At 39.5% G+C, this 15,327-nt stretch overlaps 1 protein-coding gene across 1 annotated transcript in view; it reads right to left on the minus strand.

Moving 5' to 3' along the window:
* Nucleotides 1-5,441: 5,441 nt before the first annotated feature.
* Nucleotides 5,442-15,327, minus strand: part of ABCB1 (ATP binding cassette subfamily B member 1) — a 104,764-nt gene continuing 94,878 nt past the window's right edge. The window contains exons 26-28 of the mRNA XM_010370650.1: nt 10,969-11,175; nt 7,586-7,732; nt 5,442-6,090 (exon numbers count right to left, since the gene is read on the minus strand). Coding sequence (XP_010368952.1) covers nt 5,884-6,090; nt 7,586-7,732; nt 10,969-11,175 — 561 coding nt within the window. The 3' untranslated portion in view covers nt 5,442-5,883. The remainder of the gene's footprint in view (nt 6,091-7,585; nt 7,733-10,968; nt 11,176-15,327) is intronic.

A 15,327-nucleotide genomic window follows, 5' to 3' on the forward strand; every position in this document is an offset into this window, starting at 1 on the left:
CTCAGTCGTCAGCTATTACTGTAATTATGGGCTCCCCTATTTTTTCATGTACAATTACATGGCTTTAGATAAGAATCTTCTTTATATATATTTATATTAACAAAAGCCTTTTTAGATATTAATTTGTGATAAAATGAAACTGACCCAGAAAAAGATACACACTTTTACACACACACACACACACACACACACAAATTGGCAAAAGAACAGATGCTTATTGAGCCTCTGCTATATGCCAAGGACTTTGCCAAACACCGGAACACAGTGACTCAAGGACAGTCCTCTCCTCAAAGAGTTCACACATCAGAGCATGTGCCTTAAGCTGAGATATAGGAAAAATGCATTTCCAAAAAAGACCTCTTACTGAGACCTGGGGACAAATGACTGCATTATGTGTCAGGAAAGAGACTGAAGCACATTTTGTCCTAACATCAGGAGTTGATTCTGGTGAACCAAATAGAAGAACCATCATTGTTAAAGTTGGGTATAACTGGATAATCTGGGGTGAAACTAGGAAAATAAAGAAGCCTGGGCTAGAAAAGGATTGAACTCAAGCAAGTGGCACATGCTGGGACCCATCTGTGTTTTGTCTGTATCCTGAGGGCCACACCTCAAACATCTATTGCTTTGATGACATCTTCAAGCCATACGAACCAATCCTCTTCCTTCTAAAGAGTTCCTCATCTTCCTCACTGTCACAACATTTCCCAGCCAGCCTCTATCCTCCCTCCTCCTCTTACTAGGCTGTGAGTGTTTCTCATAGCTACCTGTTCTCTCTTCTTACCAGCCCAACTCAGAGTCACATTATCCTTAGCCACTTGCATGTTTTCTCTTAAATAAAAGCATCTTATGTAGCTTCACTGATTTGAGGCGTGTATTAGTTTCCTGAGACTACTGTGACAAATTACCACAAGCATGGTGGGTTAAAACAACAGAAGATTCTTCTCTCCTAGTTCTGGAAGCCAGAAATCCAAAATCCAGCAGGATTACAATTCCTTTATGGACTCTAGGGGATAATCAATTTTTTTGTCTCTTCCAGCTTTTGGTGGCTACTGGCATTTCTTGACCTGTGGCTGCATCACTCTGATTTCTGCTCCCACGATCATATCACCTCCTCTTCTATGTCAAACCTTCTTGTGCCTCACTTTTATAAGGACACTGGACCTTGGATTTAGGGTCCACCAGAATAACCCAGGATGTTCTCCTCAAGATCTTTAATTATATCTGTAAAGACCTTTTCTCCAAGTAAAGTCACCTTCATAGGTTCTGAGGATTAGGATGCGGAGATGCCTTTTTGGAGACCACCATTCAACCCACTGCAGGGCTTTTCCTGACCAATCCCTCTGGGTGGGTACCAGTATTTTCACCACATTATGCTCCTATTCAGAGTCATCAATGGTTTTTCATTTTCTCTCCCTTCAAGTCTGAATTCCTCTGCCTGGCATTCTAGGCTTACCACAATTTGGCCCCACCTCAATTTGGTACCTCACCAACATCCCATAATTTACTTCATCAGACCTTTAGTGAGTGTCTACTATGCCTAAGACACTGTTTCTAGGCTTTTGGGGACACTAAGATAAATACAGTATCACTCAGCCTTCACAGAGCATGTGGCCCTGCTGAGAAGACAAATGTATACAGCTATGAAACACAACACGAGAAACAACACTGTCCCTTCCCACCAGGCAGCCTCTGCGCTATGCACACTACTGCTACTCTGCTGCATTCATCCATTCTCACACTGCTATGAAGAACTACCCAACACTGGGTCATTTATAAAGAAAAGAGGTTTAATTGACTCACAGTTCCACAGGCTGTACAGCAGGCATGGGTGGAGAGGCCTCAGGAAGCTTAGAATCATGGCAGAAGGGTGAAGGGGAAGCAAGAACATCTTCCCATGGTGGCAGGAGAGAAAGAGGGAAGCAGGAAGTGCTACACACTTTTAAACAACCAGATCTTGCGAGAACTCACCCACTATCATGAGAACAGCAAGGGGGAAATCTGCTGCCACAATCCAGTTGCCTCCCACCAGGCCAGTTCCCCAACATTAGGGATTATAATTCAACATGAGATTTGGATGGAGACACAGAGCCAAACCATATCACATGCTTTTAACTATTATCCATGACATGTGACACAGTTTAATCACATAGTCCTACAGCTTCACTACTGTAATCACCTTTTGTGTCACTCAAGAAAATGTTTCTTAAACATAAGAACTTCTGCTGCTCTTACTTTCTACCAGAGTTACTATAACAGTGTTACAAATAATAGTGTACATGTCTTCGAGTGAGACTTTACTTGTACTGAAATCATTTGTTGCATCTGAGATCACTGGTTGAATGTGGTAATTGACCCTTGAAGTAAATTTGGAGAAAATAAATGGTGTGAAAAAGAACACCCCCTCTCTGTCAGCCTTTAACGCTAAAGGGGCAGCAATATACTCAAGCAGAAAAAGCTAGAGGCCCTGGGAGGGGCTCGACCTCCATGCAACTCCAGCCAGGGCAAAACAGTGAACAGGGAAACATGGTTCAGAGAGAGCCAGCGAGTGTCACCGGCTACAGCAACTAGACTGTGCAAACGACAGTAAAAAATACTTTTATTTTTCTTTTTATAGACATGTAAGAATTTTTATCCCAGCTACTCAGGAGGCTGAGGCAGGAGAATCGCTTCAACCCGGGAGGTGGAGGTTGCAGTGAGCCGAGATCACCACTGCACTCTAGCCTGGTCGACAGAGCAAGACTCTGCCTCAAAAAAAAACAAAAGCCAAAAAACAAAGGGTCCTTATAGCAGACATACAAAGATTTGAAGGAAAAATCTTTAGCTTTAAGAAGTCAAACCAAGTGACATGGTTTTATGCTTCTATTCACATAAATTTATTGAAATTTCCTAAACTAAGCACACTTTTGAAGCCTTAAAATTTTAAAACAAAAGTTGAAAACTTAGGAGATAAAATCATTTCTAATTCTGGTTTATTTTGGACTATCTCCCAGAAGTTTAATTATATATATTATATATATAAAATTATATATATTATCTATGAACTGTAGTTATATATATATAAATATAGATATATAACTATAGATACATAAATATAGATTTATATTATATATATATAATATAAAAAAGCCACCATAATGTTCAAGCCATTTGGCAACCATTTTTTCTTTATACAAATTATATTTTGTCATATTCTTCAACTTAATTTTCTAATGATTATATGGTATTCCATTTTGTGAATGCACCAAAATTTAACATATAATTTCTTACTGTTAAATATTTAGATCTTTCCAATTTTCAATATTATAAGTAATGCTACTAAAAGTATTGTTTTACATATCTCTTAAATCCTTAGAATTATAATTGCTGTCTTGAAGGATATATATATATTTACATTTTTTTACTTACATTATCAAATGACAAAGAAGTTTATATCAATGACCATTTCACATTAGAAATGGAAAGAAATAGGAATGTCATATTAGATTTTTTTTATTCATCAAGTTACTAGGCAAAAAAAAATTTTGTTTTAATTTGCATTTCTTTGATTATTGAAACTGTATACATTTTTCTTTTTTATATACTTTAAGTTCGAGGGTACATGTGCACAACGTGCACGTTTGTTACATACATATACACGTGCCATGTTGGTGTGCTGCACCCATGAACTCATAATTTGCATTAGGTATATCTCCTAATGCTATCCCTCCCCACTTCCCCCATCCCCACCATAGGACCTGGTGTGTGACGTTCCCCTTCCTGTGTCCAAGGGTTCTTATTGTTCAATTCCTACCTATGAGTGAGAACATGCGGTGTTTGGTTTTCTGTTCTTGCGATGGTTTGCTGAGAATGATGGTTTCCAGCTGCATCCATGTTCCTACAAAGGACATTAACTCATACATTTTTATGGCTGCATAGAATTCCATGGTGTATATGTGCCACATTTTCTTAATCCTGCCTGTCACTGATGGACACTTGGGTTGGTTCCAAGTCTTTGCTATTGTGAATAGTGCTGCAGTAAACATACATGTGCATGTGTCTTTATAGCAGCATGATTTATAATCCTTTGGGTATATACCCAGTAATGGGATGGCTGGGTCAAATCGTATTTCTAGTTCTAGATCCTTGAGGAATTGCCACACTATCTTCCACAATGCTTGAAGTAGTTTACAGTTCCACCAACAGTGTAAAAGTGTTCTTGTTTCTCCACATCCTCTGCAGCATCTGTTGTTTCCTGACTTTTTAATGATTGCCATTCTAACTGGTGTGAGATGGTATCTCATTGTGGTTTTGATTTGCATTTCTCTGATGGCTAGTGATGATGAGCATTTTTTCATGTGTCTGTTGGCTGCATAAATGTCTTCTTTTGAGAAGTGTCTCTTCATATCCTTTGCCCAATTTTTGATGGGGTTGTTTGTTTTTTCTTGTAAATTTGTTTGAGTTCTTTGTAGGTTCTGGATATTAGCCTTTTGTCAGGTGAGTAGATTGCAAAAATGTTCTCCCATTCTGTAGGTTGCCTGTTCACTCTGATGGTAGTTTCTTTTGCTGTGTAGAAGCTCTTTAGTTTAGTTAGATCCACTTGTCAATGTTGGCTTTTTTTGCCATTGCTTTTGGTGTTTTAGACATGAAGTCTTTGCCTATGCCTATGTCCTGAATGGTACTGCCTAGGTTATCTTCCGGGGTTTTTATGGTTTTAGGTCTAACATTTAAATCTCTAATCCATCTTGAATTAATTTTTCTTCTTTCAGAAATGCATGGCACATGCATTCCTTCTTTGAGAATTACCTGATTATATCCTTTCCCATTTTTTTTTTTTCCCTGGAGGTGATGGCTTCTTTTTTTTTCTTTTTAGAAGTTCTTTTTTTAAGATAGCAATTGTTTATAATAAATATAGTTTATAATGTTAATAATGCTTTTTGGCTAATTTAAAAAATTTTGTCGTCCAGAGTACCAATCTTTGTGATACATTTTCTTCTTTTTTCATCATGTTTGTATCAAGATGTAGTTAAACTCATGGCACATTTTAAACATCTGTAAGTCAGAAGGATCACTTTTGGAAGAGGCCAATTACTGGCAAAAGTAATTCATTATCAAGACAAAAAGTAAATGTACTTTGGAAGCAGAAAAATCTTAAAAATCCTTAAAGAACCCTTTATAAAAGCAATGCAAAGTATTTACTGTATATCTGAATAATACACACTTCATAATTGTGCCTTACCCCACCTCCTAAAATCTTATATTGATCTGTGTTTGGGGTTTGAGAGCCACCTTAATGTGGAAATGCAAGAATCAGCAGGATCAAGTTCAAGAAGAATGAAGCCAGATGGTGCTGCGAGACCCAATATGAATAGACATATACAACAGGAATTATTTAAACTGCTTAACCATTCGCACAAAACTAAGTAGGTATATTTAAAGAAAACTTTTTTTAAGCAGAAGTTATCTATAATATTCCAGTTGAGAGAAGATATATTCACAAGCAGTTTGGACAAGATGACTCCAGTCATATGAAAGTTTAACTTTTATTATAGACACTTTATGCAAACATTTCAATACTTTTTGCTACTTCTATAATCTTTTAGCAAGGCAGTCAGTTAAGTCCAAATGAGAAAATATAAACAAAATTACATATTTTATCTTTAAAAATCTACTTTAACTCTGTTATAAAATTTATAATGCAATTTAAACCATTATTTCTCTCCACTTGATGTCTCTCACTCTCTTCCTTTAATTACAAAGTGTCTGAAGACTCTGAACTCGGTTGAGGAAATGTTAAACAGATAACTCTTCATAATTCTATAAGTACTTGCTTTTTAACTTTGAATAAATGCCATATTTAAACACAAATATTAAAATATATTTATCATCTCATACAGTCACAGTTCACTGGCGCTTTGCTCCAGCCTGGACACTGACCATTGAAAAATAGATGCCTTTCTGTGCCAGCAGCTGCTGATGTGTGCCGTGCTCCTTGACTCTGCCATTCTGAAACACCACTATTAAGTCTGCATTCTGGATGGTGGACAGGCGGTGAGCAATCACAATGCAAGTACGGCCTTCTCTGGCTTTGTCCAGGGCTTCTTGGACAACCTATTCCATAATCACATAGATTAATTCGCATAATAGTTCTTTTCCCTAATTCCTTTTCCATAAAAAGCTCCACAATAGGCTGGGTGTGGTGGCTCACGCCTGTAATCCCAGCACTTTGGGAGGCCAAGGTGGGTGGATCACAAGGTCAGGAGATCAAGACCATCCTGGCTAACACTACGAAACCCCATCTCTACCAAAAATACAAAAAATGACCCGAGTGTGGTGGCAGGTGCCTGTAGTCCCAGCTACTCATGAGGCTGAGGCAGGAGAATGGCGAGAACCCGGGAGGCGGAGCTTGCAGTGAGCGGAGATGGAGTCACTGTGTCACTGCACTCCAGGCTGGGTGAGAGTGCGAGTCTCCGTCTCAAAAAAAAAAAAAAAAAAGCTCCACAACGAATTTCTCCAACAATAGATCCTTCTTTAACAAGATTTCTCCAACAATAGATCCTTCTTTAACAAGGTATCAGTGAAACAGAACAGGTTTTTGAAAACAATGGATTTGTCATATCAAAAGATGACTGAACCCTAGTTTGGGTTAGTTCCGAGGCAGCAGTTATCTAACTTTTTTTTTTTTTTTTTTTTTTTAAATAATTTGAAACAGGGCCTCACTCTGTCACCAGGGTGGAGTGTAGTGGTGCAATCATGGCTTACTGCAGCCTCAACCTCCTGGGCTCAAGCAATTCTTCCACCTCAGCCTCCTGAGTAGCTGGGACTACAGGTTCCCACCACCATGCCTAGCTAATTATTTTATTTTTTGTAGAGACAAGGTCTCCCTATGTTGCCCGGGCAGGTCTCAAACTCCTGGGCTCAAGTGATCCTCCCACCTCAGCTTCCCAAAGTGTTGGGATTACAGGTGTGAGCCACGGCAGTAGGTGCCAGCCAGCAGTCATCTACTCTTAAAGTTAAGGCAGTAAATACAGTTCACTGACTCATTTAAAAACATTACTAATGTGTCTCGCCACACAACATCCTTGAAAACAGACCTCAAATCCAGCTCACAGTAAATTCAAGAAGCCTGAGCAAAGACCAAACACAGACTCCTGAATTTTAGTATTGTAAAGTAGGGAACATCTCATACTGAGTTGGTCTTTCAGATCATCTGAATTATTCACCTTTTCTCCAATCAGAAATGATTGCTAATATTTATCTTAAAAGGTACAGTCAGATTTTAACATTGTCTTACCCTACCACTTTTCCTTATGGTTGCTGAAAGATGCTGCCAGTAGAAGTAGGAAATACACCTTCTGAAAGCAGCTTCTTAGGTCAACGCAAAGTGATCTAGGGATGGTTTGTGAAGCATATGTGCTCTAAGACTAATTTGCCTTGTGTCATCTTTACTCTCCTGAATCACAGTTACAGAAACTGTTTACATTTTACTGAAAGGTGATGTAAATAACAATCAATAATCTGACTACATTTTGTTCTTTACTATGGAGAATAAAGCATTTTTAAAGATGATGATTCAAGTATGAATGAACTCAATTTAAATTCTTACCTTTTCACTTTCTGTATCCAGAGCTGATGTGGCTTCATCCAAAAGCAAAATATGAGGCTGTCTAACAAGGGCACGAGCTATGGCAATGCGTTGTTTCTGGCCACCAGAGAGCTGAGTTCCTTTGTCTCCTACTCTGGTGCTATATTTCTGTAAATAAGGTTTTATTGTTATGAAAGTAGAACTGATAGTAAAGTTCTAACAGCTTGCTTATAGAAAGTAGGATAAAATGATTCTATACTCCAAAAATTTAGGTTCAAAGCTAAGAATTGTTCATGGATAATTAAGGAAAGAACAGAAAAAAGCCAAAATGGCAGGTTTACTATCTGTTTGAAAAACAGATGTTTGGGCCTTAAGATGATATGTTTTAGTATAAACAGGTCAGCATTTTAATGAAGAAGAATATCGTTGCAATGTTAGTATCTTCCATCTTCTGGTTTGATTATATTTGGGACAAAGATTGGCAGGAGAAAGGAAATTTGATTTGAACAAGGTATTCTTAATAAAATAATTGAAGCCTATCTTAATTATAACCAGCAGATGACACTCTCTGCATGATTTTAAATTGAGGAAAGCCATTCTTGGGATGTTAGCCTTTTAGTTGTTTTTATGAAAGTATCTCCAACACTTAAACAATTTTAATGGGTGCTACATAAAGGATTCCATTTTGATATCTAACTTTGAAAATGAATATCTCCTTTTTAAACATTTTTGTTGTTACAGTGCTCCCAAAATTCTTCCCATATTGTTTCCCACAGTAGATAATTGTCACCAACTATTCACTGTGATGATAGGAACGGCAGTTAAAGGTTACTCAGGAGAGAGTAGAAACAGGATGTGACTGCACTTGTAACCTAGACAACAATACTATTTTATTATTTCTAGGCCCTTGCCAGGCTGAAATTTTAGTACAGCGTTGCCTATTTTTATTTGCTATATCTGGCAACCCTAGTTTTGTGGCACTCAGCCCTGGGTCTCCCCCTGTAAATAGAGGGAGAAGACCCCAGATGAAGTTCTGGCAGATGTTTGGGACTGGCTCTGCCCCAGAGCCGTGGCTGCCTCAGAAGGCAGGAGCACTGAAGTGTGTCTCATGTGAGAGGAGGGGTTACTCATTGCACTCTTGATATAGTACTCATCCTGCTGAGGCAGATAAAGGCAGTGCGGCAATCTTACAAGAAGGAGGTAACTAAACCAGTCACCTACAGGGTGAGAGGTAAATCCTAGTATTAATCACTTAGGAGAAGTGGATCCTTAGGTAATAGGACTTAGGGGGTTTACCTTTTCTCTCCTGGTCTAGACACTGAGGGAGAGATTATGGTGTCTACAGGTGTGTTCTGTGTGACAGATTAGAGACCCGGATTCCAGAAAGGTTGAAGTCTCTGTGGCAGACAAATGCCAGAGGGGCAAAGTATATTTAAGAAGATAGATAATAGTTACTCTCTGTGTTTGTGTTTTATTAACCCCTAGCCCAGTGGTTCTCCAACTTGAGCCTGCGTCAGTATTATCTGGGCTCTTAAAACATGGATTGCTGGATCTGCATTCCTAACAAGTTCCCAGGTGATGCTGATCTGTGTCTATACTTGAGAACCACTATCCTCTCACCAGTAAAGGGGACTGGAGCTTTCCGTTTTAAATGTTTGAGCCTGGAGAAGGGTCAGTTATCTACAGTTGGGCTAGACTGTGAAAGGAGAGTGGGAGACAAGGCCATCTCCCTGGGACTTAATGAGATTGGTGTCAGCAGTTATCCGAAGAAGAGCCTACAGAAGGGAATCTTGGGAAAGAGAGCCACCTGGTGTTGCTCGCCTGCCTCATGAGGAAACTATCTTCTCTGCCGGGTTGAGGCTCCTGAGCTTTGTTTTAGGGGGCACTTCCTTAGAATAAAGAGCATAACTGGTGATAATGGGTGGGGTAGATTACCTAGGTTGAGAAGCACTTCAAAATATAGGACCTAACTTTTGCAGCAACATGGATGCAGCTGGAGGCCATTATCCCAAGCAAAGTAATGCAGGAACAGAAAACCAAATACTGCATGTTCTCACTTATAAGTGGGAGTTAAACATCAGGTACTCATAGATGAAAAATGGCAACAGTAGAAACCGGGGACTATTAGATAGGGAGGGATGGGGGTAAGTGTTGAAAAACTACCTATTGGGTTCTGTGCTCAGTACCTGGGTGACGGGATCATTTGTACCCTGAAACCTCAGCATCATGCAATATACCCAGGTATAATAAACCTGTACATGTACCCCCTAATTCTGAAATAAAGTTGGGAAAAAATATAATTTTGGACTGTTAATACAGGTTGAGCATCCACAATCCAAAAAGTTCAAAATCTGAAATTCTGAAAATTTTTGAACATCAACATGATGCCACAAGTGGAAAATTTCACACCTGATCTCACGTAACAGGTCATAATCAAAACACAGTCAAAACTTTGTTTCATGCTCAAAGTTATTAAAAATATTGTATAAAATTGCCTTCGGGCTAATGTGTATAAGGTATACACGAAATATAAGTGAATTATGTACATACAAATATTCCAAAATCCAAAAGACTTCTGGTCTCAAGTATTTTGGATAAGGAATATTCAACTTGTATTCCAAAACAAGACAAAACACAAAAACTAAAATACAGGACCCAAGAGGGCTTAAGAGGGGGTGAGAGGTTCCATTTATCTAACTGCCTAGAAGGAATTCTAGGACAACAGCCCAGGGAGCCCTAGAAAAGATTTCAACCATTCACTGTAAACAAAGTTTGGGGCCCATGAAATGTACGACGATGAGAGATTACATGATACCCTGGTCACCCTAATGGCTCAACCCTTATTCACAGAGAGCCCTTTTTCTGGCATGGGTTCAGCCATCTGGACTAGACTGACTCCACAGTGAGGTTTGGGGCTTGGGAGAGAGCTGCAAGAAGGAAGAAGGAAGAGAAATAGAGCAGAGACATGGCAGGCCAGAAGCCTGCCTTCTGGCCTCAGCAGGCCAGAAGCAGCATGTGCAGGTAGAGACCCAGACTCTGTACTTGGACTTGAAGGGAAAGGCTTCCCAGACATTGTACTTATCCCTAGGGCTGAAAAGGTGGAGCCTCAAGCCTAATAGCTTTGGATCTAGAGAATTGTTCCAGTTCTCCTATCCCAGAAATGTTCTTCTCTCCTAACCTGAAGTGATCACTTTCATCCCTTCCTCACAAGGAGGGTCAGGTGATCAGATAAAGGTAACGTCTAACCCAAATAGGAAGTGTGGCCAGATGGTTGTATACAGGTAAGGGTGTGATTTGGTTGCTAATTTCTCTTCACTTGTGGGAAACCAGCCCCTTATAAATCAAAGCATAGGCCAGGGAGGCTGCCATATGCTACCAGGCTGTTAATTTGGAGAGAGACTTACATTAGGCAGTGACTCGATGAAGGCGTGTATATTGGCCTCCTTGGCTGCCCTCACGATCTCTTCCTGTGACACCACCCGGCTGTTGTCTCCATAGGCAATGTTCTCACCAATGCTGCAGTCAAACAGGATGGGCTCCTGGGACACGATGCCCAGGTGTGCTCGGAGCCACTGAACATTCAGTTGCTTTATTTCTTTGCCGTCAAGCAGCTGAAAACAAGAGTTCACAGACCAACTTCAGGACCAGCACACTTTGAATGTGGCACAATTAGCATCATTATTTCTTACACTGAAACTGCCAAGTTACTGTGAGATTAAGGAAAAGTTTGTATGATTAAATTTTGGATAGTTAAGATTAATGCAACAAGGTCACAACTGTATGCTTTGTGGAACTGTCATGTTTCCTGTGTTATAACCATGGTTTCTGATGTATGCACATGGTAGGTAGAATAAGACATCTATGTCCTAATCCCTGGATCCTGTTAATGTGTTATGTTACATGGCAAAAAGAAACTAAGGTAGTAGATGTAAGGTTGCTAATCAGCTGACTGTAAAATAAGATTATCCTGAATTACCTTGGTGAGCCTAATGTAATCATAAGGGCTCATAACTGAGGAAGAAGGAGAGAGGAGAGTATCAGAGCAAATGCAGTGTGAGAAAGACTCAACCAGCCACTGCTGGTTTTGAAAACAGAGGAAGGGGCCACAAGCAAGAAAAGGCAAGAAAACAGATCATTCTTTGGAGCCTCTAGAAGGAACACAGCCCTGCTGACACTTGATACGTGCCCACTGAGACCTATTTTAGGTTTCTGACCTCCACAAGTGTAAAGTCATAAATTGGTGTTGTTTTAAGTCACTGATTTTGTGGTAAGTGGTTATAGCAGTCACATGAATACAATGCCTAATACTTCTGAGATGTATCCTGAGAGCCTTATTCTTAAATCTCCATTTTTCAGAGACACAGTGCCCAGGATTAGCATGGAAATAAATAACAACTATGACCACATAATAGGTTTGCAGTTCAGGAACTATAGGGGATGGATAGGTGAACAGGGGTAGGAAAGCGTGGATGGACATCGTCAATACTAAGCCAGATGAGTAGGAATGGAGAGCTGCCCTTTCTCTATAATCTGGTTCCCTGGATTATCCTGCAGAAGACTGGGGAGGGCACCTTACAGCCTTGCTGATAACAAGCCCTACTCTGATGCATATATGTCTGCCAGATAGGTCTGCTTTGCAAGAGAATTTTCTGGCATTTAAGTGAGAGAGCTGTTCATCCCTTCTGAAGAAGGCACCAGTGACTCAGCTTTGAGCGTTTCCAGTAGTAGTGACAAGTTTGTACTGAGCCATATACTCTCTGTATCCCATGTGCCTGGTTGGGTGGCTCAAGGGGACAGCTGGCCAGCAGTAGGGTACAATCTTTGCTACAGGAACATGACTTCTGCTTGTGACAGTGGCAGATGCAGGGATGGAAGCTCTCCCATAACCTTATTAGTTCCAAGCTGAGTTGCCGTGGAGACTATTCCACACATGTATGCTCCAGGCTTCCTTACAATGTTAATAAATGAAGGTGGAAAGTAGAGGGTGGAGAGGGACAGTAAAAGCCAAACAAGGATGTGGCTAAGTAGCAGATCTTGCTAGATAAAACACTGTACTTAAGAAGTGGAAATTTAAGGAAAGGAGGAGTTAGGTTTTTGCTTTTGTTTTTGTATTAATTTTCCAGGTTTATACCTCTGGGAGGAAAACAGCCACTGCCTAACTAATACAATCACAGGCAAATCTGAATGATCCCAGCAAGTTATAATGAGTTTCTTCATTACACTGAATACACTCTTGGGCCTCCTCATTCCCACATAATACCCTAGGATTGCAAACTATTTAAAACCTGTGTTGACTGAAGAATTCTTTCTTTAAGTAAAACAAGTTTAGATGCCTACAATGTAAAAAAGATCAAAGAAGCAGAGCTCCTTTGGCTGAGGAATGGTGTTGTTTTGAGGGAAGACCATGGAACTCTGGGGAATCTATAAGAACTGCTCAAAAAATCCTGGCCTAAATAAAAATATAACTAGGAAAGTAAACATATTGGTAAAAAATAATGAAAGCCAGATTAAAATGATCGGCTATCTCTATTGTAGATTGTTAAATCTATTGCTTGCTTTCATTAGCACAAAAATGTAAATGTTAAAACATGTATTCTTCTATGCATATTTACTGTGAAATAATAATTGATTTTTAAAAGTCAAGCACTGACAACATTGTAGGTTTTGTGATAAGCATGTCTCATACAGTCTCTTGTTTAACTTTCACAGCAACACTTCTGAGGTCACTGTGAGGTTAACTGCCATTTTACTGATAAGGAAATGCGCACAGTTAGTAACTGGGGGAAAACCAAGACTGGATCTAAACACTATAGGTTGGGTTTTAGTAACACTAATATTTCACAACTGAAAGATATTTTATGCCCCCCCTTGAAAGGGGAAGGCCCCCATCTTGGGCTCTTCTTGGGTTATAACCAGACAACGACAAGCAGCTTCTAACTATACCCCAAAGGGGGCTCTGACTGTTGTATATGAGAGAGACTGGAAAGGGAAGAAAGGAAAGGTCAGGGGAAGACTCAAAGCAGGGGTGATTTAACAGTGACACCGATGAAGGTTGAGCTTTAAGAGCTCTCAATTACATGTAAATTCTAGGAAGTTGAACAGTTTTCTGGGTGAGATGGAGGAAAGGCTGTAGTCAGGAAGCTCTTCCCTGTAAGTGTTGACGATAAATTGCCTAAAAACGAAAGGGACCAGAATATTTAAGCTTCCAGTATTTGGTTATGATTTTTTTTTGTTTGAAGTAAATATCCACTTTTGCGTCTAATTTTGCATTCAAAATTTTTTCTTTAAGTTGAATCCCTAAAATTGTATAATCTTCAGGTCCCTCAAAACTTGGAGAATCCTCCCATCTTCACAATTTCATAGCTTAATTATTCAAGACTCTCCACAATTTAACCTAAATCTTTCTTCAAATTTAACAGTTCAGTGGCTCTCGAATGATGGTCGGCATCAGGATCACCTCGGAAAATTATAAAAATAAAAGGCCAAACCCTAGCCTACTTGAATAATCCAGGCGAGCTGTATTTTTTACTAGCTCTTTAGGCCATTCTAATAGTCACTGAAGCTTGAGAACCACCACTTCAGGTCAATGATTTTCAACGTGGGATTCAAGGTCCGCTGATGGTCATGAGAATTTCATGACTTCAGGGGATCCTCAGGGTCAAATCCTTTCTTTAATTCTTATGCTCAAATCCACAGACTCATTTTTACATGGCAATAAAAACTAATGAGTAGTAATCCACTGAGTTATTCAGGGCTACATACTGATGTCCATAAACAAAACTTTGTACATTTACTAGAGTTTATTGTGGACACTTTCTCCTAAGAAGTCTAGCTGCAGTGTACCATCTGGCAGTATTTCCAAGCCCTAGTGCAAATGCACAGGAGAAGGTAATGGATATTCCTCCAATAAATGAGGACACTTTGTTTTCAGTCCATTATCAATAATGTCTTGGGATGCTTACTGTGCTATGCACCCAGCATTCATTTTCATATACTTCTGTGTCTGACCTTTTATACATCAAGGGACTAGAAGGCTAAAAACTATTTCCCACTTTCCCTTGGTTCTGGAAGTAAGTCAGGGTCTACCAGGGAGATGCACAGTGTAAAATCTGGGAGGTAGACACCATCTTTCCTTCAGCAGCCGTGGTAAGCTAACAGCTTAACTCATTTTTGGCAGACAAGAATTTCTGCAACAGCCAGATTCTAGTCTTGTGCCTTTAAATTTGGAACAGCTGTGGCATAATTTTCTGCAGCTTCTTGGTTACAGAATCACAGCTGCAGTGCTGTGATTTGGAAGTCTGGGAGCAAGTAGCGTACTTTTCTTTCACTCTTCCAGCCCTTCCAAAGACTTTGTAAGCATGTAATTCCGCTTATTAAATACTTATCTACTTGAAATACCTAGTGGAATTTCTGTTTCCTACTCTGAACTGTAACTGATGCTGTCCATGTTTTAAATTATATTCTGCTTGTGTTTATATACTTGCAGAATAACATTAATTATTCATTATTGTATCATTACTGTGCTGTATTATATTGTGGTTTTCAACTCCAACATTTTGTTATCACCAAGCGTTTTTCCCCTTGGAAAGTGAGTATGAGTACATTAGTGGATGATGACATTTGAAAATCTTTCCTACATGAGTTATCAGAAAAGTTTGAGAACCACTACTCAAACTAAACTCCTATTTCAGCCAAAGTGTCCTATTTGCTACATTGGGAACAAATCACTGATCACAGCTTCCATTTTCTCTCACATTGAATGT

The sequence above is a fragment of the Rhinopithecus roxellana genome, chromosome 6, assembly GCF_007565055.1.
Source record: "Rhinopithecus roxellana isolate Shanxi Qingling chromosome 6, ASM756505v1, whole genome shotgun sequence".
NCBI lineage: Eukaryota > Metazoa > Chordata > Mammalia > Primates > Cercopithecidae > Rhinopithecus > Rhinopithecus roxellana.